The sequence below is a fragment of the Mastigoproctus giganteus genome, chromosome 2, assembly GCF_048544385.1.
Source record: "Mastigoproctus giganteus isolate SK-2022 chromosome 2, ASM4854438v1, whole genome shotgun sequence".
In the NCBI taxonomy this organism is placed as follows: Eukaryota; Metazoa; Arthropoda; class Arachnida; order Uropygi; family Thelyphonidae; genus Mastigoproctus; species Mastigoproctus giganteus.
The window spans coordinates 115496688-115520501 of record NC_143576.1 but is presented as its reverse complement, the minus strand read 5'-3'; the positions used below and the strand labels follow the sequence as shown (position 1 = coordinate 115520501).

Below are 23814 nucleotides of genomic sequence, written 5' to 3'. Positions count from 1 at the left end.
CCAGATATGTTATGTCATGTTTGGGAGGAAATTGAGTTCAGATGGATGTCTGCTGTATCACTGATGGCAGTCACATTGAACCAAAATGACTGTTCTAGGTAAAATTTGATGTTTTTTGCTAGAATATGACAGTTCAATAAATTATATAAGTCTCCTGAATAAATTTCTATACCCTTATGAAGTTGTAAAGTCTTTTTTGAATCACTCTGTATAGTGCAAATAGATAGCTGGAAAATATATTTGGAATAACTAAATTCTGTAGTCAGAAAGGTTGAAGATATTTGGAAAATAAAAATAGAACAGTCCAAAAATAAAACAAAAATACATATTTCATATAAGTGACTGAATACAGTATTGTCAAGTCCAGTAGATCAAGAAGTAATAAAATGGCTGTCAAAGGTTCCAGCATTAAAAATAAGAGCATGTAGAGTGAATGTAGGCCTAAATTAATTGACTGAAGACCAAATGGCAGGGTTATTATGCATCAAAAACTTTGGAGACTGTATAAGTAAAGCCATATTAAAGTACACAAAAAGATTTTAAAATCCAAGTTAGATTTGTTTACATATATCAAAGTGACCAGTTTATATATCCAATGGTGACTGAGGAATATGACAAATTTTTTTTAAGATTCTAACATGTAACGAGATCCTTAGATGGAAAGGAAATAAATGACCTAAGCGATAAGGTCAAGAATAATAATCTGTGGTACATATGGTAGGGTTATTTTACAACAAATGCTATGAAGACTGTATAAGGGAAGCCTTACTACAGTATTTAAATTATATTGAAGATTTAAGATAGAGCTATTCACCTAATTGCAGGTGAACAGGTACAGAAGATAATTCCAGTAATAATAAATAAATGCAATTGGTGACAATGGTGAATAAATCCAAAGGTGGTCCAGTAGTGAAATCCAGTATAATATTGGGTAATAACAAGTTACAAACACCATGAAATTCTAAGAAAACAATGCTGGCAAGAGTAAGAGCAGACTGGTATTCAAAAGGAAGAGTAGTAAGTATGTTGGAGACCATAAGATAAAATATAAGCATTAGGGAAAAATAGGTAGATTCAAGATGAAAAGGTGACAATAGTAACTTTAGAGTAGGTATGCAGTGGGATTCAATATAAAGGCACTTGAAAATCCAAGATAGATACAAATTGTAAATAACCAAACTATATTTGCATCAGTACCTGAAAACTTAATATGGATTGTCAATAAGACTCTTCAAAAGGAAAGTAAATTATAATTATGTATGTGATTTTAAGAAGGATTTTGTTAAACATATAAAGTAAATGTTTATAAAAAGATTGAGAAACTTAGTGAGTAAAGTAGCAGAGAGATCATTCCATAGGAAATCATATGAAGTTATTACTCTCTAAGTAGTGGAAATACCACCATATAATGTTACATCTGTACAAATACTCATTAGAACTGACCCATTCAAAATAAATTATAACCATATTTTTGTTTGATAAAATGAGCAACAATATTGAAACTGTAGTTGATAAATTAGATAGGAATACTGTTTTTAATTAATTTATTGTAAAGTAGTTGTAGGGCATTAGTAAACAATAAATGGTTACTGCATATGTTAGCAAGTCTGATAATTTGAGTATATATAATATTTTTATGCGCTTTGCTAGAAATAATGGAATGTTACAATGTCAGGTTTTCAAAGAAAGCGGAGTCATGATTAAAAAATTGAAAAATAAGGCATTTGTTCTTAATGTTGTTTTTATTGTAATACACCACTGCATTAATACATATGAACTATACATACCACTACATTAATATATATGAAATATCTGTAAAAAAAGGTGGGTAACTTATACGACAAATATATGATTAATACACCTGTCAACTTGTATGCCAGCACATATGGGTCATTGGTAAAATGTGTATTATACATGTTGAGCTAGGGAGTGAAAATTTTATATTCATCTTACTCACGTTTATCACATTAATATCCTAGACAGTATCTTTATTGTACATGCAAAACAAAATCTGTGACACATGCATATGAGATAAAATTTGAAACAAAATCTTTATTACTAACAAAAGGGAAGGAGTGGATGTAGTTAACCACTGAAGGAAATGAGACTGAATCCAACATGAGACCAGAACAGATCATTAGTGACCTGTATTTTTTTTGATACAAATGAAGATTACTGACTTTTGATTAGTTTTTAATTTTCCTTCACTTTTGTGTACACACACACACACACACACACACACACACACACACACACACACACACACACACACACACACACACACACACACACACACACACACAGAGTTGGAAGGCAGGAATCAATTGAGATAAAAGAATAAGGTTTATATATATATATATATATATTATTTATATGGATGTTTTTTTTCCTAATTTTAGATGTGGAACGATTAGCTGGTATTAGTCTTATAAACCCTTCTGTTGTTGATGTGGCAGCAACCTCAGATACTGATGCTATGACAGTGGATGAATTTGTAGTTCCATCACAGTTAAAGCAGCATTTTGTCTTCACACCAGTTAAACTTAGGCTAGTTTCCTTGTCAGCATTCATAATTGATAAATGTGCTGTAGGAGGTTTTAAAGCATTGATATTTATGGCTGCCCAAGATGTTGTAGACTTCCACTTTTTCCTTTTTCAAGATGTACTTCAAAGAGCATTAGAATTTAGTGGCTATTCTATAAAATTTTTTAAGCTGCATGGGAATATGGGACAGCAGGTAAGTACCTTTTTATTTTAATGTTTTTTTATCATTAACATTTTTCTTTTTCTGTATAAAGATATTAATGGTCTCACTTTAGAGAGTATATTAATATCATGCTCATATTTATTAACATTGTTATGGTGGTGTAACAACTTTGAATAATTAATACAAGACACAAAAGGTGCTTTATATTAATTATATGGTTAAAAATATGATAAAGGTACTTGTTATTACTGAATTTAATTTTATTACTTTTATTATTTACAAATATTCGTGTATTTTTATCCTTTTGTTAAAGAAGTTGGTCACCCAGGTTACAAGCATAATTAATTTAGAATTCCAGTGCATTACAGTACATGGGAAGAGCTCTAAGAGTACACTTCTTGGAGGGTATTTTTATTTTGATTTGCCATCTAGAAGACTGAGAAAGCTTCCGTTATTCACTATGTTGAAAGAAGTGGAAAGTAGTTTCTATTATTTGGACTTAGAACTTGTTCATTTTCTATAAGTTCACATTTAAATTCAGTTTTCATGATAATTAAGCCCTCTTTGAGAATATAGTAGAGTCATCACTTGTTTGGAAAGGTCTGAGTTCAGATTCCACTGGACTAGATCAGCTTTTAATGACCACTTCAGGTTGAGGCTGTAATTCTCAAATCTTGGGCATAAATCTGAGCCTCCACTCATGAGTTATTCTAGATTTTTTTTCAGCCTGCACAACATGCAAATCAACTAATGAATGTACAATTGTACAAAAAATATACAGTAATCCTTCAATTAATACGCTGAATTTTTTTGATACCAAAAATAAATTAGTGTGGTACAAAAATTCAATTAATGCGGTAGCTATCATGTGAGTCCATAATTTTTACGCATTTTTTAAGTCACGCTTTAATTTCTGTGTCCATTTTTTTTCAAGCGTTAATTTAGACACCACTTTAATTTCATATAACTGAAATCTGAAAGAAAATATTTTCTTTGTAAACTGAGTTTTCTTATGTATGTATGATTTAGCTAATACGTAATTTACCTTCAGTTGTGAGAATAAGAAAGAGTGAAGTGAAAAGTGATTGTATAAAAAAGATACTAAATGTTATTTCCTTAGAAGAAAAACTAGAAATAATAAAAAAAGCATGAACACAGTGATAGTAGAGTAAAAATAAGACTGGTCCATCGGATGAGTGAATCAACAAAACAAGCAATTTTGAGCAAAGCAGATGAATACTGAGAAAAAGGCAAGGTTGCACCAAGTACCGAATGTATGCAAATAACTCGAAATAGAAGCCTTTCAATGATTGAAACGGAGCAACTGTTATCTATTTGGATTGAAGATTGTAATCAAAAAGGAATCCCATTAAGTACCGATATTGTTAAATAAAAAGCATTGTCTCTTCTCGTCTTTGAAAGAAAAGGCCACAGAAGATGAAAAAGGGGACCATGAAGAATTCGGTGCTAGTTCTGGATGACTTGAGAGGTTTAAAAAAGAACCAGCTTGCATAATGTTCGAATCAGAGGTGAGGCTGCAAGCACAGATAAAGAGGCAGCCCAAAAATATCCAGACACTTTGAAGGAAATTTTGGAAGGAGGTTAGAGTGATCAACAAATATTTAACCTAGATTAAACCGGATTGTTCTGGAAGCGAATGCCTTCTAAGGTAGTGTTCCACAACCGGTGTGCCGCCACAAGATGACAGGTGCTGAAGTTGTATACCTATAAATAATTCTATACGTATTATGATTAGAAATTGACAACTGAGAACTTTTACCTATTTTAAGAAATTAAATGTACATTATTTACTCCCAATTATAGTTTTTATGTATGTTTGTAACTCCATTTTTACCGAAACACAATGTTGTACGTGTGGGACAGTAAATTATTTTTCGTGTGAGTATCCAACACTCGCCTTCTCAAGTTATTTGTGTGTTTGCCCTTCCAGTATTTCTCATTTTGTCGCTGTGCTGACTGAAATAAGATGCCGCTCGTTAAAGTTAGATACATATGTGCTGTTTCCTCAAAGTGTAAGGATTAGCAAAACATCCCATCTTTTATTATTTTATTGGGCTTGTTTTGATATTTGTCCCTGTTTGTCCCTGCTACTTCAACTTGATTACCTTGTTCCTCTGCCGATACACCCACTCTTTGTTATAAGCCTGTATTTTAAAGCGATAGAGGTGCCCCTCCCTCTGTTCGAAGAGTATTGGTCCCTCTTCTATCACTTTCAGTTTCCTTACAGCTGTGCTCTGAAATGGTCAGAAAACTGATCACAAGCCATAACATTGTTGATTTTACTATTTTATTTTTTTAACAATGAACAGGTTCCTCGTAAGGAGTATTCCGTCCATGAGTGCAAGTCCTGAAAAAGTGATGAGACCGAAAAAAAGAAACAAAAATTAGCGTTCCCAGTAAACCGAAAAGACATTTCTCAACAAAACATTCTTCTCTGACATGCAGTGATATCAATTATTTTCGTTGGTTGTTGCAACAAAACAAAAAAACTGGCAAAGTTCATGATTTTGTCGGTACGTGTTTTGGAAAAAGTACAGGAAGCTAGCTATAAAGTAGCTGAACTTATCGCAAAGGCCAAAAAGCCACACACAATAGCTGAAACTTTGTTAATGCCAGCTTGTAAAGATATGGTGAAAATAGTCGTGGGCCCAGAAGCTGCTAATGAAATTTCAAAAATTCCCCTCTCAGCTGACACAATCAGTCACCAAGTCAGTGATTTGTCCAGTGACATTGAAGACAATGGGTGCTGCTCTTCGTGGACTAATGTTATTAGTGGAGTCCCACAGGGTTCGGTGTTGGGTCTGCTGTTGTTTTGTATATTTATCAATGGTATTGATGAAGGTATATCAGGCTTAGTGTCAAAGTTTGCAGATGATACAAAGGTTGGCAGGGTTGTTAATGACAGTAATGGCAGTGTGCTACTGCAACAGGATCTAGAAAATTTGGGCAGATGGGCTGAAAAGTGGCAACTGAAGTTTAACTTTGACAAATGCAAAGTACTGCATATGGGTAGAAGTAACCCCAGAGAAACGTACCAACTGTGTGGTACTACACTTAAGATGGTAGAAAATGAAAACGATGTGGGAGTAATTGTGCAGTCAGATATGAAGTTTGCTGTGCAACGCAGACAGGCTGCCAGGGCAGGTCATGGGGTTTTGTCAATGATATACAGAAATTTTGCTAGCAGGGAAAAGGAGGTGATTGTCCCTCTGTATAAGGCAATGGTCAGGCCATGCCTTGAGTACTGCGTACAGGTCTGGAGGCCTCATTTTAGGAAGGATGTAGATTTGCTTGAGTGTGTACAGAGAAGGGCAACAAGATTGGTGAGGGGAATGAAGTTCCCCTCACCAATCTTGTTCCCCTCCTCTTACCAAGAGAGGCTTAAGTTCTGCAAATTGCAGCGGCTGGTGACTAGGCACCTGCGAAGTGATCTGATCGAGGTGTTAAGGCCTTGAATGGGTTGAGCACACTGAATTCTGAAGGGATTCTTCCACTTGTTCAGATTACGAACCTAAGGGGCATAAATTCAAATTGAGGAAAGACAGATGTAGAAAAGATGTGTGGAAATTTGCCTTTAGCCAGTGGGTGGTTAATTGCTGGAACAAACTTCTGTCTGTCGTTGTGGAAGTTGATAGGTTAAATAAATTTAAGGAGGAACTGGACAAACATTTAGAGGGAATTGTTTTGTAAATTTTATTTTATTTTTTTTTTGGCTGATGCTGCATAAGCTCATACACTTGCTTTCTTGCATCACATGCCACTACTACTACTACTACTACATTATGAAGGAGAAAATCAAAAGCAGTCAGAAGTTCTCACTTCAGATTGACGAGTTGACAGATGTTAGCGGTCATGCTCAACTTCTTGCCAACATTCGGTTCATCAATGGAGATGTAATTGAAAGATTTCTTTTTTTGCAAAGTACTACACGAGCAAGCCACCGATGAAGAAATATTTTGTGTTACCAATGAATATATGCTCCAAAATGAATTAAATTGGAAGGATTGTGTTAGTGTTTGCACAGATGGAGCCACTTCCCTGACAGGTCGAGTTAAAGGCTTTGTGGCTAAAGCTTGCGAAGTGAATCCTGACATACAATGTGATCATTGTCTTATTCACTGTGAAGCTATTGTTGCCAAGTCTTTGCCATCTGGTCTGAAAGTTGTGCTGGACAAAGTAGTAAAAGTTGTTAACTTCATCAAATCGCGGCCCCTCAATTTTCGACTTTTTTTCTTTTTGTGTCAGGAAAATTAGATCTGATAAAGATTACGATCACGTGGTAAAGTGTTAATGTGCCTTTTTGAACTTAAGGATGAGGTACAGACGGTTTTAACAGTTGAGGGGCATGAGTATGCAGAGTTATTTGCAGATGATGAATGGGTGACCAAGTTGGCATATCTTCCCGATATTTTCATTCGCTTGAATGAGCTGAACCAAAATATGCAAGGCAAGAACGATTCCTGAAAATATTTTTACGTGTATGGATAAGATTCAAGGCTTTCAGAATAAGCTGGAATTGTGGATACAACACATTGCAAATGGGTTGTTTCAGATGTTTCCAACTGTATGGCTGCTTGCAGCTGGTAATAAAGTGGTGATGGACTTCATTAAAGAACATTTAGATAACTTGAAGCAGAAGTTCAAGGATTATTTGGAGAGAGCATTGAAGATTAGACTGGGTTTGTGATCCATTTGCTGCAGATGCAAAATCTCTTCTGATGAATGTACAAGAGGAACCAACATATCTAAAGGCAGACAGAACACTGCAATTAAAACACGATGAAGCGCAGTTGGACACATTTTGGTTGTCAATAAGGAAAGAATACCTGGCTAGCTCCGAGATGGCTATTAATATGTTATTAACATTTTCAACTACATATTTGTGTGAACTGGGCTTTTCGACCTTGACTGAAATTAAAACATCAAAAAGGGAGAGACTCAGACCCATTGATGAAGAAGTGAGGCTTGCATTGTCAATGATTCCGCCACGCATCAGCTATCTGTTTTCAGCAAATCAGGCACAAATATCACATTGAAGGTATGTGTAGTTATTTGGTTTGGTTGGCACCTCCGTAGCCAGGTGGGCAGGAGCAGCAGTGCATCGCACACGCTTCTTGATTAGACCGGGGTTCGAGCCCGTGACCACCGAATACGGAGGATGTGGAAAGGTCAGGGAATGACCACCGCATATCCCTGGAGCAATATGACCTTAGTTGCTAATGCTCCTAAAAACCAAATAACAAACAACAAACAAACAGTTATTTGGTTTAATACTAATAGAATTTTTTTTTTTTTTGGCTTTGCTTTTCTTTTGTACAGTGATTTCGAGTTCGTAAAATGTTAATATATGCATGAACCAATTTCTGTTAGAACAATAATAATTGATTCTATTGTGACTTATAGCATATTTATATTAACATTGCCATAAACTATGCTTTTTTGGGGATTAACATTTTGATGTGCCGTGTTGTGTCATGGATAACTTAAATTGTGCTGCAAAGAGAAAAAGGTTGTGGAACACTGTTCTAAGACTTTCTTGGCTTTCAAGAAAGTCTTAGAACAGTGTTCCACAACCTTCTTGGCTAAAACAGAAAAATCACAACCTGATTATAAAGTCGCCAAAGATAGGCTTACACTTTTATTGGGGGGGGTTAATGCTGAGGAACATTTAAAATTAAAGTCCGTGCTCGTTTATCACGCACAGAATCCTAGGGCTCTTAGGCTGAAATCAAAGATCATTCCCTGTAATTTGGCGATCTAACAAGAAAGCATGGATAACTAAAGCTGTATTCTAAGAATGGTTCTTAGCCTATTTTTGCCCAACAGTTGAAAATTATTGCAGAAAAAATAACCTTGATTTTTTAAAGCTTTATTAATTTTGGACAATGCTGCTGGTCATCCCATTGCTCTTGATTCCTTTTGTGAAAATATCAAAGTGATATATTTACCACCAATACAGCTTCCTTGCTGCAACTGATGGATCAAGGGCCTATTGCTACTTTTAAAGCTTACTACCTGAGAAGGACTTTTAAACAGGCAATTCAAGCAACATTTGGAGAGAATGCAATTTCATTGATAGAATTCTGGAAAAAGTATAGCATCAAAGATGCCATTGAAAACATTCATCAGTCATGGCTTGAACGTACATCAAGCAAATATGAGAGCCGTGTGGAAGCATCTTCTGCCTCACTGTGCAAATAAATGAATTTAAAGGCTTTCCAAAAAAAACGGAAGGTGTTGTTGAAGAAATAACTTGCATCGGAAAGGACCTTGGTTTTAATGAGTTAAACAACCAAATGTTCAAGAATTAATTGAATTCCATTCTAAAGAACTGAGCAATAGCGATCTTCTAAATTTAGATACCCAATGAGCGTGTGAAGCTGCCAATGATTGTCAAGGTGATGCAACTCCTACCCACAAGAAAGAGCCCACTCGAAAGGAGTTTGATGAGATTTTTTTCGCACTATCGAAGTTTTTAAGCAGAAATGCTTAGATACTGACCCTGATGTAGAACACAGCAGTCAAATTTGTCAAAAAATGGAAGAAGCTTTAATTCCTTAGATGTACAATGAGAGGAAGAAGGAGAATACACATCAAACTACACTTACTAAATTTTTTTAAAAAAGTAGAATATTTTCCTTTATTTAAAAAATAAACAAAAATAAATTTTGTTAATTTTTTATTGTGCTTTTTAATTATAATTTGTTGAAAAAAATTTAAAAAAATTACAGTACTATATATTTTTGAGAATAAATAAAAAAGTCATGGAACCAATTACATTATTTTCCACAGGTTATGAAGTTCGATTAATGTGCTTTCAATTAGTGCGCCACTTTTGTGAGATGCATTAAGCACACTAATCGAGGGATTACTGTATGACAAAACGTTATGAACTGGAGCAGTGTTTCCCTACCCTTTTTCAAATGTGGACCGTTTTTATGTTTGGTGTAGAAGCCATGGACCAAAAAAATATTAAAACTATATGTGCAAGCATATTATTGACTATTTTTTAAATACAATGACATGTTTTTGTATTTAATATATGTGATATGTTAAATTTTTTAGCAGTTAAGCTGTGTTATAGGCATTACTTTTAGTTACTTTTCGGCGTTACTTTTCTTCCAAACAGCTGTTCACTCTGTACAAATTGCAGATCCACCCTACCATGGAATATTGTTCCACATCTGAGGTGGTGCCCCCAAAACCTCTCTCAGGCTTCTAGATTCCATTCAGAAGAGGGCAGTTAGGTTAATTAATGACTCCTCTCTAACAGGGTCTCCCCACTCGCTGTTTCATAGACATACTGTTTCTGCTGCATGCCTCTTCTACAGATACTTCCATGGGCACTGTTCTTCTGAATTGGCTTCTATAATTCCCACTCTCTCTTTCAAAACAGTCCGAACACGTGCTGCCACCAGCCAACATCCATTTACTGTCCAACTTCAAACTCGCAGAACCAACTTTTCATCTTCCTCGTTTATTCATTCAACTGCCGTTTTCTGGAACAACCTTCCTTTGTATGTCTTTCCTGAAAATTACAGTCTACAGAAGTTCAAGTCTAATGTCAACAAATGTCTTCTCAACCTCCAACCCAAGCATGGTACTAAGTACTATAGGTTCTAATACCTCTCGTGTTTGGGGTTTTCATAAAAAAAAAAAAAAAAAAAAAAAGTTAATGGAATTATTGCGTATGGCAAAATAGGTGTTTTATTATCAAGTCCCATGGACTACATGTTTAGAAGCACTGAACTTGTACTAGAATACTTAAGATCTGTTACATGGGCATATTTTGATCATAATATGCACTCATCAGGAAAAATAGCATAATCATGTAGTAAGACATTATGTATATAGACAGTTCTTATCTTATGCCAGTTTGACTTATGTTAATTTACACTTGCATTGTTAGTAGATTGAAGCTTATATTATTACTTATGGCAGCATGACTTCCACATATAGCAGCTAGGTCTTCATTTTTTTAACCATATTTTCATAAACAGTACAAATATGGTAGCAGCAAAATAAGAATAAAATAGGTATACACGAAAATCATAAAAAAAAAAAACTAATGTTATTAATACACAAAAAGAGCTTTTAAAAAGTTTTAAAAATACACTTACAGCAGTCCAACATGAATTTACATGATGCTATCTCAGTTCTGTTTCCAGTTATTCATTCAAAGAAATGTGCATCGTCCAGTCTAACCTAAAGTGCTTATTTTATCCTTAAATGGTTATTGAAAGGAAAGTCTGTGTTCAAGCGATTGGTATTGTGAAGGGGAGGGGAGGGGAAGAGGACAATATCAAAGTAATTGTAGTGTTAGTATTGCTAGTATGATGCAAGGAAGCAAAGTGCTTATATGATACCAACCAAAAAAAACCCCCTCTACCTTAAGTATTCAGTCTTTCCAATAATTTGTCCAAACCTGCCTTAAATTTATTTAAATTACCACCTGCACAACACTAGGACTAGGTAGAAGTTTATTGCAACAATCGACTACCCTTTGGCTGAATGCAAAATTCCACATATCTGTATATCTGTTCTACATCCAGTTTAAATCTGTGCCTCCTTACACGCTTCATCTGAGATAGAGTAAAGATGTCATCGTCATTTAGGTTAAGTAATCCTTTTAAAGCTGCATACGCTTCAATTAGGTCTTTAGTTAGATGTGTAGTTTCCAGGACTGCAGTGTACAGAATCCAAATTTATCTTGTTAAGAATATTAACCCTTTTATTGGGTTAATATTCTTAATGTCAAAATGATTGTTGATGGTCAAAATATTGGACATAATATTGTCCAATATGTGTACCAGATTGGACAAACAGAAATGTGATATCCATGAGAGTTCAGATAAATCTGACACAGCTTTCCATGCCTTCCAGTATGGTGATCCTTGGGATTTTGACGAAGTAGAGCAGCCCTTTTCATAGACCAACAATACAATAGGAGAAAATTCAGAGGCATTCTATATAAATCTTTCTGATTTTCAGAACCAACTGAAACTATTTGGTTGACTCTGTCAAACTGCATGGTTGGGACGATATGTTGACAGGAAGTGTATTGTCTTAAATGTGCAATCTTCATACCTAGACATGTCCATCAAGGTGAAACATTGTGTAGTGATGAGATTTGTCACTCCATAGCCCTTCCATCACAGTTTTAAAGTTCGCTGTCTAGAATGACACCACTACAAATGGCATTTTGCATTGTTGATTATGATATTGGGCTAAAGTGCAGCTGCCCTACCAACTAACCCAGAGCTATGCAGCTCCTTACAGATGAAGGATGTTCTTTGACCTGTTCTGTGAAGTTTCTCACAGATATGTGTGAGGCACAAACTACCCTCTTTATGGGTTGTTGAACATATTCCATGCATTTGTGAGGCAAAGTATTCTAGCACAGAACAAAATACTTAGATGTGCCAGAATACTTTGGGTCCTATACAGTAAGACCTCTATATAACAAAACCGTTCGTTCACTTGAAAAGATTAGTTAAGCAGAAATTTCATTATACAGAAATATGAACAATGAAAAATACTGTAATTCAACATTCAGAAATATGGTAAAAGATGGGAAATAAATCAGAAATAAGTGGGAATGAATAAATTTTCTAACATTTTAAAATAATTAATTTATTAATACTTATGTGCTAAGAAATGACTGCTTATGCGATGTACACATTACATTAGTACACTTTTAAGAATTATTTTGTAAAATATTTGGTTATTTTTTGTTGTACACTGGATTTTACTTTACATCATTTGAGCCCATTATTCATAAAAATGTTCACATTTGTTTAAACACTCAGATATATTTTCAGGCACATTTTCTTCACAATGAAGGCCTTGATGCAAAGTTTCAAATGCTGCCAACATTTCATGTTTGGAAGGTTTAATGTTGCCCTCGCTGCCCTCATTTTCATCCAACCTATTGTCGATATTGTTGTTAGTTCTTTAAATATTCTCCAAAATGTTGGAATCACTCGGATATTCAGCTACCGTGACATCATTATCAAATCCTAAAAATTCGTCAAAAAAACTATTTATTCACTGATCAAACCTCTCGCTTGGAATTCTTCCCAAGATTGCCCAGTGTCTTGTAGTAGTTCTTCCCTCTGAATACCTAGTCTAAACTGCAGCCAAAGGACCATTATCAAGAATTTGAAAATGCACTACCAAAGGTGCATACTGAAAAAAATTATACTAAGAATAGAAACCAACTAACCTATATATTTTGTTATAGATTTGCTGATGTGCATATCAGAGTTGGCGAAAGTGCGGAGTCAAGATGTGTTAGTATTGCCAGTATGATTAAGAATTGTTTCACAAAAACAGGTTTTGCTGAAATGCCAATTATCAGCAATGAGAGGAATGAACTACTAAGTGAAGGTTGGCAGGGCAGCTGTTGACAATCATTGCAATATTTCTGTTTTCTTTCGTCATCTTTTTATCAAAATTTAACACCCACTGTTCAAAAATTTCACTTGTCATCCAAGATGACAAGGACTAATAGATTAACAGTAGCCACTGGCAGAGGTGAAAGTGATTCTTGCACTGCTTCTATTGGAGCATATCCTACACATGAGCAGCAGCCTGGAAAACAAGATGCAGGGTACTTCAGAGACTGCTGGGAGTCATTGCGATACAAGTAAACACATGGGTTGTGTTAGGGTAGCTAAGAATAGGAACAGGTGCATGTATACTTGCGTGTACACCAATGCTAGGAGTTTGGTAAATAAATTTGATGAATTTGAGGTATTGCTCAAAACATCAAAGGCAGATATTGTTAGGATATCAGAGACGTGGTGTCACACAGATATAAGGAATGCAGAACTGGAATTTGGAGAGTACAATGTGTACAGAAATGATAGACAGGATAGGAAGGGAAGAGGGGTTATGCTATTAGTTAAGAAACATAAAATCCAAGGAAGTGAAGCCAGTCGACATCGCTGGACAGTGCAGTGTCGAGTCAGTTTGGTATGACATAAGCATTGGGAGATCAAAATTGAGAGTAGGAGTGTGCTATAGGTCTAATGACTCTGATGAGTATAATAAGCAACTGTACAGCGAAATAGAGTGGGCCAGTAAATCAGAGAGTCTTATAATGGGGGATTTTAATTTCCCAGATATTGACTGGAATTTGTGGGTTGGTCACTCACACACTAGCAAGGCCTTTGTGGATGTATTGGATGATTGTTTTCTACATCAGCATGTTCGGGAGGCAACTAGAGGGAGTAATACTCTTGATCTGATTATCAGTAGTGATTCTTCATGCATTACGAATCTGCAGATAAAGGAACCACTAGGTGGCAGTGACCACAGTGTGCTGAAGTGGGATTTACTCAAAGAGGTAACTACCATCAGGGGTAAAGGGAAAGGTTTTTGCTTTCGTAAAGGCGAGAAGACAGAGTGGTAATCAATGGACACTGCTCATCGTGGACTAATGTTATTAGTGGAGGCCCTCAGGGTTCAGTGTTGGGTCCATTGTTGTTTTCTGTATTTATAAATGATATTGATGATGGTATATCAATCTTAATGTCCAAGTTTGCAGACGATACAAAGGTTGGCAGGGTTGTTAAGGACACTACTGACAGTATGCTACGATGGTCTGAGACAGTATTTAAATTCTATACAGTGGGACCAACTGATGATGTTACTAACAGCAAATTCAAAATGGGAAGCATTCAAAGAATTTATCTTGGAAGCTACTAGGCTTTACATACCAACTAAGAAATATTGTTCAAGGTTTAGGCCCAAATGGATGTCAGATGAACTAATGAGACATATGGCAGAGAAGAAATGTGCATGGGATACATATAAATCGATGGGTGACATGGAAGCCTATGGTATAGATATAAGCTGGTCTGTAACCAAGTCACAAAGGAGATTAGGCAGGCAAAGGATGCAAAGAAAAACAGAAAAGAGTTCTTTACCTATGTAAACTCTAGAAGGGGGGGATGAATCAGATTGGTCAAATGGATATTGATCGTTCAGCTCTTGATGATCCTGCTCAGGTGGCTAACAAACTAAGCGAATATTTTGAATCTACATTCACACATAAGGAGTTATTCAGGAAGGGGAATGCCAGAAGTGAAGTAAACTCTGGTAGTGAGCTAGATGATTTTGTAATAACTGAGAGGAAAGTGGAGGAGAAATTGTTGAGGATAAACATAAAAAAGGCACCCGGGGTGGATGGGATCTATCCAGTTATATTAAAGGAGGCAGCAAAGGAAGTAAGCAAACCCTTAGCCATAATTATGAGAGCTTCTTTGGACTCAGGGGAGGTACCCATAGACTGGAGATGTGCAAATGTGACTCCAATTCACAAAGGAGGATCAAAGGCTGACAAAAGTAATTATAGACCTGTTTGTTTAACTTCTGTTCTAGGAAAATTAATAGAGGCACTGGTTAAAGAAGCACTGCAGGATCATCTAGACAAGACTTCAGTTATAGCTCGGACACAGCATGGTTTTGTTAAGGGAAAGTTCCCTGACCAATTTGATTGGATATATGATGCAGTCACAAAAGAACTGGATGCAGGGAATAACTTTGATATTATATATTTGGATCTTAGAAAGGCTTTTGATACTGTTGCACATGGAAGACTGCTGCACAGATTGGAGCAGTGTGGTATTGGAGGCAAATTGCTGCTATGGATAAAGGGATGGTTGAGGGGGAGAAGACAGAGTGGTAATCAATGGACACTGCTCATCGTGGACTAATGTTATTAGTGGAGGCCCTCAGGTTCAGTGTTGGGTCCGTTGTTTTCAGTGTTGGGTCCATTGTTGTTTTCTGTATTTATAAATGATATTGATGATGGTATATCAAGCTTAATGTCCAAGTTTGCAGATGATACAAAGGTTGGCAGGGTTGTTAAGGACACTACTGACAGTATGCTGCTGCAACAGGATCTGGAAAGGTTGAGCAGATGGGCTGAGAGGTGGCAAATGAAGTTTAACATTGACAAATATAAATTACTACATATGGGAAACAGTAACCCCAGAGTAACGTATCAACTCTGTAGTACTACACTGACAGTGGTAGAGAATGAAAAGGACCTGGGGGTAATTGTGCAGGCAGATATGAAGTTTTCTGAGCAGTGCAGACTGGCTGCAAGAGTAGCTCATAGTGCCTTGTCAATGATATACAGGAATTTTTCTAGCAGGGATAAGGAGGTGATTATTCCCTTGTATAAGGGAATGGTCAGGCCACACCTTGAGTACTGTATACAGGTCTGGAAGCCTCATTTCAAGAAGGATGTAGAGCTGCTGGAACGAGTACAGAGAAGGGCAACAAGATTATTGAATGGAACAAAGGGTTGCTCTTACGAAGACAGGCTTAAGTTTTGCAAATTTCAGTGTCTGGAGACTAGGCACCGGCGAGATGATCTGATAGAGGTGTATAAAGCCTTGAATGGTTTGAGCATGCTCAATGCTGATGGGATTCTTCCTCTTGTTCAGAATAATCACCTGAGAGGGCATAAATTCAAATTGAGGAAAGACAGATGTAGGATAGATGTGTGGAAATTTGTCTTTAGCCAGCGGGTAGTTGGTTGGTGGAACAGACTTCCATCCCTTGTTGTGGAAGTTGATAGCCTAAATAAATTTAAGGCTCAGCTGGACAGGTATTTCGAACGAACGGAGGGGTGAAATGGGAGTGGTACTTTGTTTTTTTTTTTTGGCTGATGCTACATAAGCTTACTTTCTTGCATCATATGCCTCTACTAATGCTAAAGATTTTTTGTTGTAGTTGTAGTCCAACTCTAACGACTTTGCTCCTTTGAAACATTGGGGTTGTTTACTTTTACCTATTACCAAAAGCTTAGGTATTTCATTACCAGCCGTATATTTGCACGAACCAAGACTGTAATTCTCTCATTATTTTTACCATCTAAACATTTATCACCTTTAAAAGGTGTCTTGTTTGGAAAGCATTTAAAAAATAGACCTGTTTCATCAATTTTGAATATGTCTTTGGGCTCGTAGTCCTCCATAATTTTTTTCAAAACTGTTTCTTTCCAATGGGTACAATCTTCTTTGATTGCAACTCCACTTTCACCGAAAATAACTTTTTCGAGTAAGCCACAGCCCTTTTTATATTTCTCCAGCCAACCAGAACTGGTTTGGAATGTTTTATGCCCCAGAAAAGATGCATACTCCTTAGCCCTTTTCTTTTATTAATGGCCCTGATTTCATGTTTTGTTCTTGAATCAACTTCACCTACTTAAAATCGGATTCATCTACATCTTCATACAGGCATATTTTCGCATGCTTCCGACTGGGTCCCGTTTCCTCAAACAGTTTGAGAACCGAAACATGGTTTTTCAGAATGGTTGACACACTATTGGCAGGGATACCAAATTTTAAAACATGTTCTTTCTTTCTTTTTCTCTTTTTTTTTTTATGTCCCAATCTACACTATTAAGCACTTCCACTACATTCAAGGATTTCCTCTTAGACATTGTAAGGTTACCTGCACAGCAGAAACAAAACTGATTTAGGGACTGCTTGCACCTGCTGTGTAAACAGAGACAGGTGAAATTTAGTGAAAGTGTGGATTACTCATCTCTGCCAAAAAACAGATCAATTTCCATGAATTCCCAGTATAAAGGAAAATCACTCTCTCTCTCCTAATTCTCTAATATTGTGCTTAGTAGAAAACAGTTGACCAGAGCCAATGTCTGCATCAGGAATATGCCTTAATCTTTGTCAATGGCTGTTGATACATAGAAAGCATTTTACCAGCGTGACTTCTTGGTACAGTAGACACAGTGGTTGCTATAGGCTTTATGAGCATCACTAAATTGTGGAATGTTTTAGCTCTTAAAATCTGAAGGGATTAATTTTTAATCCTTTTAGCTCTTAATTCATGTTTTCTACAGTATCAGCTCTATTGCCTAAAGGCCAGAGGTGTGAGCAATGCGTAACCAGGTGTCTTGAAATCAGTTCATTGTATAGAGACTATTTTCAATGTAATGACCAAGTGGAAATCAAAACAATTTGCTAAAGAGAAAAATTGGCTATATGGAAGTTTGTTAGAGAGAGGTCCGACTATAGTTTAATAAATTTGGCATGTGATGCAAGAAAGCATGTGTATGAGCTTATGCAGCATCAGCCAAAAAAAAAAAAAAATCACACCATTCCCTCCAAATGCCTGTCCAGTTCCTCCTTAAATTTATTCAACTTATCAACTTCTACAACGACAGATGGAAGTTTGTTCCAACAATTAACCACCGGCTGGCTAAAGGCAAATTTCCGCACATCTATTCTACAGCTGTCTTTTCTTAATTTGAATTTATGCCCCCTTAGGGTCGTAATCTGAACAAGTGGAAGGATCCCATCAGAATTCAGCATGCTCAACCCATTCAAGGCCTTATACACCCCAATCAGATCACCGCGCAGATGCCTAGTCTCCAGCCACTGCAATTTGCAGAACTTAAGCCTCTCTTGGTAAGAGGATCCCTTCATTCCCCTCACCAATCTTGTTGCCCTTCTCTGTACACGCTCAAGTAAATCTACATCCTTCCTAAAATGAGGCCTCCAGACCTGTACGCAGTACTCAAGGCGTGGCCTGACCATTGCCTTATACAGAGGGATAATCATCTCCTTTTCCCTGCTAGCAAAATTCCTATATATCATTAACAAAACCCCATGAATGACCTGCCTTGGCAGCCTGTCTGCATTGCTCAGAAAACTTCATATCTGCCTGCACAATTACTCCCAGGTCTTTTTCATTTTCTACCACCTTAAGTGTAGTACCACACAGTTGGTACGTTTCTCTGGGGTTACTTCTATTCATATGCAGTACTTTTCATTTATCAAAGTCAAACTTCTGTTGCCACTTCTTAGCCCATTTGCCCAAATTATCTAGATCCTGTTGCAGTAGCACACTGCCATTACTGTCATTAACAACCCTGCCAACCTTTGTATCATCTGCAAACTTCGACATTAAGCCTGATATACCTTCATCAATATCATTGATAAATATACAATTATATAGTTGCTGGGTTCATCCATTTTTTGAAATGGAATCTTGGATCTAAAAGGTTTGACTGTAGCAGTTACAAAGTTAAGATTAATAATATTAAAAATAAAAAAATATTGTTAAATATTACAACAAACTCTGTAATGATGAAATTTCTGTATTTCTTTCCAGTTTATATCTCACAAAATATATATATAGTCAGTATATATAATATATTGAAATTTAATTAATACACAAATATCTTATGAGCTAGGAACTTAACAATAATTTTTCCACACGCTCTACATAATCTAACCTGAAAAACATAATTTTCTCAGCTGGTAGTGCTTTATTTTATACTTTTATGACCCATGCAAATGTGTGGGAAATGTTAGTACGAATAATTATCATTACCAGTGTTTTAATATTTTTTCCCCTTCTTTTCAGGATAGGGTTGAAGTATTTAAAAAATTTAGGGAGGCAAGAGCTGGGATTTTGTTGTGCACTGTAAGTGTCTGCTTTCTGTTTATTTTTTATTTTTGTATTATTTTATTAATTATTTATAGATTATTGCTGTATGCTTTATTGCCTAATAATGATCTTGTATAATGAAGATTTCTTCCATGCTGTTATTATCAGTAGCTATTAATTGTTGATACTGAAGTTTGTGATAAGTAAGGAACAGAATAATTAGTACAGAAGATGCTTCATTACTGTATAATTTCTCTTTTCTTCTTTTTTGTCTAAGAAATTAAGGTGTTAAAATAATATAGGAAAAACATTTTTATTTCAGTGAAAATTCAATGTGAAGAAAAATTTCATCCTATTTTTTTTATAATATGGAGTCAGCAAATGGCTATAATAATTTTATGGAGAATTCTATTGTCAGAAATATAATTAATTACTTATCTTGTGTTTTACTTTTTTTTGTTTAATGAATACCCCAAACTTTAAAGGTATTAGAACCTGTTGGTTCATAGTATTGTACATGGGTTGGTTGAGAAGACAGAAGATACCTGTTGATATTAGATTTGGATTATAATTTTCAGGAAAGACAACAAGGAAAGTTGCTCCAGACAACAGAAGTAGACAAATGTATTGGCTAATCTCTTTCTCTCTCTCTCTCTTTTTTTAATATTTAACTTAACTGAATTCTGCATTGGAATATTATCTTCAAAAAAATTAGTCTTTCCATTTCAATCCTAATAGCCAGTCTAGTCCTAGTTGCTTGCAGTGGAACAGCTATCTTTCCAGCTGCTAAAATTAATTCTTTATTTTTTCATAATTGTTCTTACAGTTAAATTTGCGAGTCCTAAATTATGGCACACATCCGCTTGTCGTTGACCGGAATCGATTCGCTTCAAAACGTCTAATTTAATTTTCAAATTCAGTCTTTTTCTTACATTTATAGTTCGTACTGCGCCCAGACGTTGTTGCATTTTCATTCCTGTCGGTCATTATTAGCTCTTCGAAAATATAACTGCGTTGGTTGAATTAATTATGATACAATGTTCAAGTAAACTGTCCGTTACGCACGATGTCTAATACTGTACTGAGTGATGACTAACTAGACTTCGGATAAATGCATATAACGCAAATATTACAAGCAATATATTTGATCATTTTTTAAAATGTTGATCTCGGAACTACGTAACAAGTGACTGTACTTAAATTAGCGTGAGAGAAAATTTCACTGAGCGTGGGAAAATTGCTCAAGTCGGCGTGGAAAACGTTTTAATGCTGTTTTGCTATTCATTTTCAAGCTATCGATTCCACAAATGAAACGATTTCGTTAAATATGTCAAAAATGTAATCTGTAAAAGAGCGTTATAGTGATCTGTGACAGCGTTATAGTCAGATACGGGTTATAATATAAGAACAGCGTTATAGCGAATCAGCGTAAAGCGAACCGCGTTATAACGGGGGCCTGCTGTATACAATAGGAAAAGAGTAGGAAAAAGAACTGAACTTGGGTAATACCAAGTTCAGTTCTTTTTCCATTGCCATTGCTTGCAGAGAACAGTCAGAGCAAAAACTGGCTCCTGAATTTGCAAAAAAAAAAAAAAAAACAAACAGAGGGCAATCCATAAGATGAAGACTTTTTAGAAGACCTTTAGGCCAAATGTAATCATAAGTCTAGGAAATGTGACTAATAACTTTCATCAAATTTTTCCATTGTATTTGTTCAAAGATTAGAATTAGCAGTGGAAAATGATACAAGAAAGAGTAAGCCTATACAGTATCAGCAAAAAAAAAAAAAAGTAAGAAAAAAAAATAAACCTCCCATCTTACCTATTCATTTGTTTCAATAGTTTGTCTAGTTTACTTAAGCTATCAACTTCCACAACAGCAGATGGAAATTTGTTCCAGCAATCAACCACCTGCCGGCTAAAGGCAAACTTCCACACATCAGTTCTGCAACTGTCCTTCCTCGTGTGTGTGGTCTGAGCAAGAGGAAGAATCCCATCAGCATTGAGCTTGCTCAATTCATTCAAAGCTTTAAACACCTCACTCAGATCACCTTGCAGGTGCCTAGTAGTTTCCACACTGTGCACTTTCTTGGTAAGAGCACCCCATTGTTCCCCTCACCAGTATCTTGTTGTTCTCTGTACTTGTACCAGTAGTTCCAGATCCTTCCTAAAAATGAGTCCTCCAGACCTGTACAGTACTCAAGATGTGGCCTGACCATTGCTAGCAAAATTCTTGTATATCATTGACAAGACCCCATTACCTGCTCTGGCAGCCAGTCTTCATATCTGACTGTGCAATTACCCCCAGGTAGTAGTAGTAGTGGCATGTGATGCAAGAAAGCAAGTGTATGAGCTTATGCAGCATCAGCCAGGTCTTTTTCATTTTCCAGTACCCTCAGTGTAGTACCATACAGTTGATACCTTACTCTGGTGTTACTGCTACCCATATGCAGTACTTTGAATATATCAATGTTGAACTTCAATTGCCATTTCTCAGCTCATCTGCTTAGCTTTTCTAGATCCTGTTGAAGTAGCATACCCCGCCAACCTTTGTATCATCTGCAAACTTGGGCATTAAGCCTGATATGCCTTCATCACTATCATTAATAAATATAGAAAACAATGTGTCCAACACCAAATCCTGGGGGGGACTCCACTAATAACATTAGTCCACAAAAGATCAGTGTCCATTGATTACCACTTTGTATTCTCTCAATCAATCATCCCTTTATCCAAAGCAGCAACTTGCTCTTAATGCTGCACTGCTCTAATTTGTAAAGCAGTCTTTTATGTGCAACAGTAACAAAAGCTTTCCAGAAATCCAAGTATGTGATATCAAAATTATTTTTTGCATTCAGTTCCTTTGTGACCACATCATAGTATCCAATCAAATTGGTCAGAAAAAAAATTTCCCCTTAGCAAACCCATGCTGTGTCTGATTATAATTGCAGCCTTGTCTAGATGATCCTGCATTACTTCTTTTACCGGCAACTCCATTATTTTCTCTGAAACAGAAGCTAAACTAACAGGTCTGTAATTATCCATGTCACCCTCATTTGTGATCCTCATTTGTGAACTGGGGACACATTTGCACATCTCCAGTCTGTGGATCCTCTCAGAGTGGAGATGTCCATTCCTCTGAATCCAAGGATACTGTCATAATTATGGTTAACAATTTGCTTACTTCCTTCCCAGCCTCTCTTAATATAATTGGATAGATACCATTTGCCCCAGGTTGTTTTCTTATGTTTAAATTCAACAATTTCTCTTCCACTTCCCCCTCAGTTATTACAAAATAATTTGGCTCCCCGTTAGAGTTTGATAAGCTTCTGGCATCCCCTTCCCTAAAGAATTTCTTGTGTGAATGTAGATGCAAAATACTCATTCAGTTTGTCAGCATCCTGAGCAGGCACAGTAACAATCAAACTATTCATATTGATTGGACCCTACCTTTTTGGTGTTTACTTATTTATTGGATTCATCCCCTTCCTTTTGGTGTTTACATAAGTAAAGGGAAAGATTTGTCACTCTTTTTAAGACCTGGCTGAATATGAGAAAATTTCAATTCATAAGGAAAAATGCCAGTGGAATGAGAAAGTGTAAAAAGTGTAATGCATCAACAGTGTTAAAATGCCATCAAGGTTTGAAGTTTTCTTGGTATCAAGATTAATTACTTGCCTAATTTAGTTTAAATTTACTCCACATTTTATGTACGTACTTAATGTGTTTTTATAATAAAAATTTTTAATAATTCTACAGTTACATACTTTATTCAAGATAGAGATAAGATTGTAAAAAAACTGATAGGTCAGTCTCAAGACTTTGGTATTTTGTAAATTAGCTCCTATGGTGGAAAAGTTTGCTGGCAGATGCACTATAACAGACCTTGTGTTTCCTTCTGATAGTTAATTATGAGACTTCCTGTGGTGTCTGTCATTAGCCCTTCCTGACACTACTTTCTGTATAATGACTATTGACTTGCTCTGATTTGTAAAGGTTTGATTCATTGTCATCACCAGACCACAGTGATTTATACCTGATAGTGATGTTATCAGTTTCTAATGGGCTGTTTGTGGTGGTTGGTCAAGTTAGTTTTGGATGGAGTTGTAGGATTTTTTTTTCTCATGACAGCCTGTGAATTTTTCCTTCCTGCAAAATGGAAAACTTGTCAACAGAATATTTACTCACAAGCCAAAATTTTTCTCTGTGTGCCTTGGTTGTAGTCTGCTATTAATTGAGGGATCCTGTGTTGTCTGTTGTCTTGTACAGCATGTGCCAACTGCCATTCATCTTGACTGTTGACCAGTGGTGGTCTCTTCATTCATCCCACCATGTTGGGCGAGTCTCTCTCTCTCCGGACTATTCTTGCCGCACCTTCATTACGGCAGTCCATGAACAGCCAAAAATGCCTGCAGTTGCTGAGATGCTGGCCCTGCCTTTCTAGCATTGCAAATCAATCCCAATTCAGACTATCAGGTTTTTCCTTTTCTCATTGTACAGGCTTTGTACTGATGAACTGACAGACACCACCTGTGCTGTCACAGTACATGCTGCACCTGTTGGTGGTCATCACTCCTAGGTACTGTGGACCTAGGAGTGATGACCACCCATCTTCACTAAAGATGGGTGGTCATAATGCTTTGGCTTATGAGT

The 23814-nt window shown here is 36.2% G+C and overlaps 1 protein-coding gene across 1 annotated transcript in view; it reads left to right on the top strand.

Annotated features, from left to right (window-relative positions):
- The window catches only part of LOC150089508 (ATP-dependent DNA helicase DDX31), a 147615-nt gene that overhangs the window by 79480 nt on the left and 44321 nt on the right, over positions 1-23814 (top strand). Inside the window, exons 10-11 of the mRNA XM_090389525.1 lie at positions 2400-2737; positions 19139-19198. Coding sequence (XP_090245651.1) covers positions 2400-2737; positions 19139-19198 — 398 coding nt within the window. The remainder of the gene's footprint in view (positions 1-2399; positions 2738-19138; positions 19199-23814) is intronic.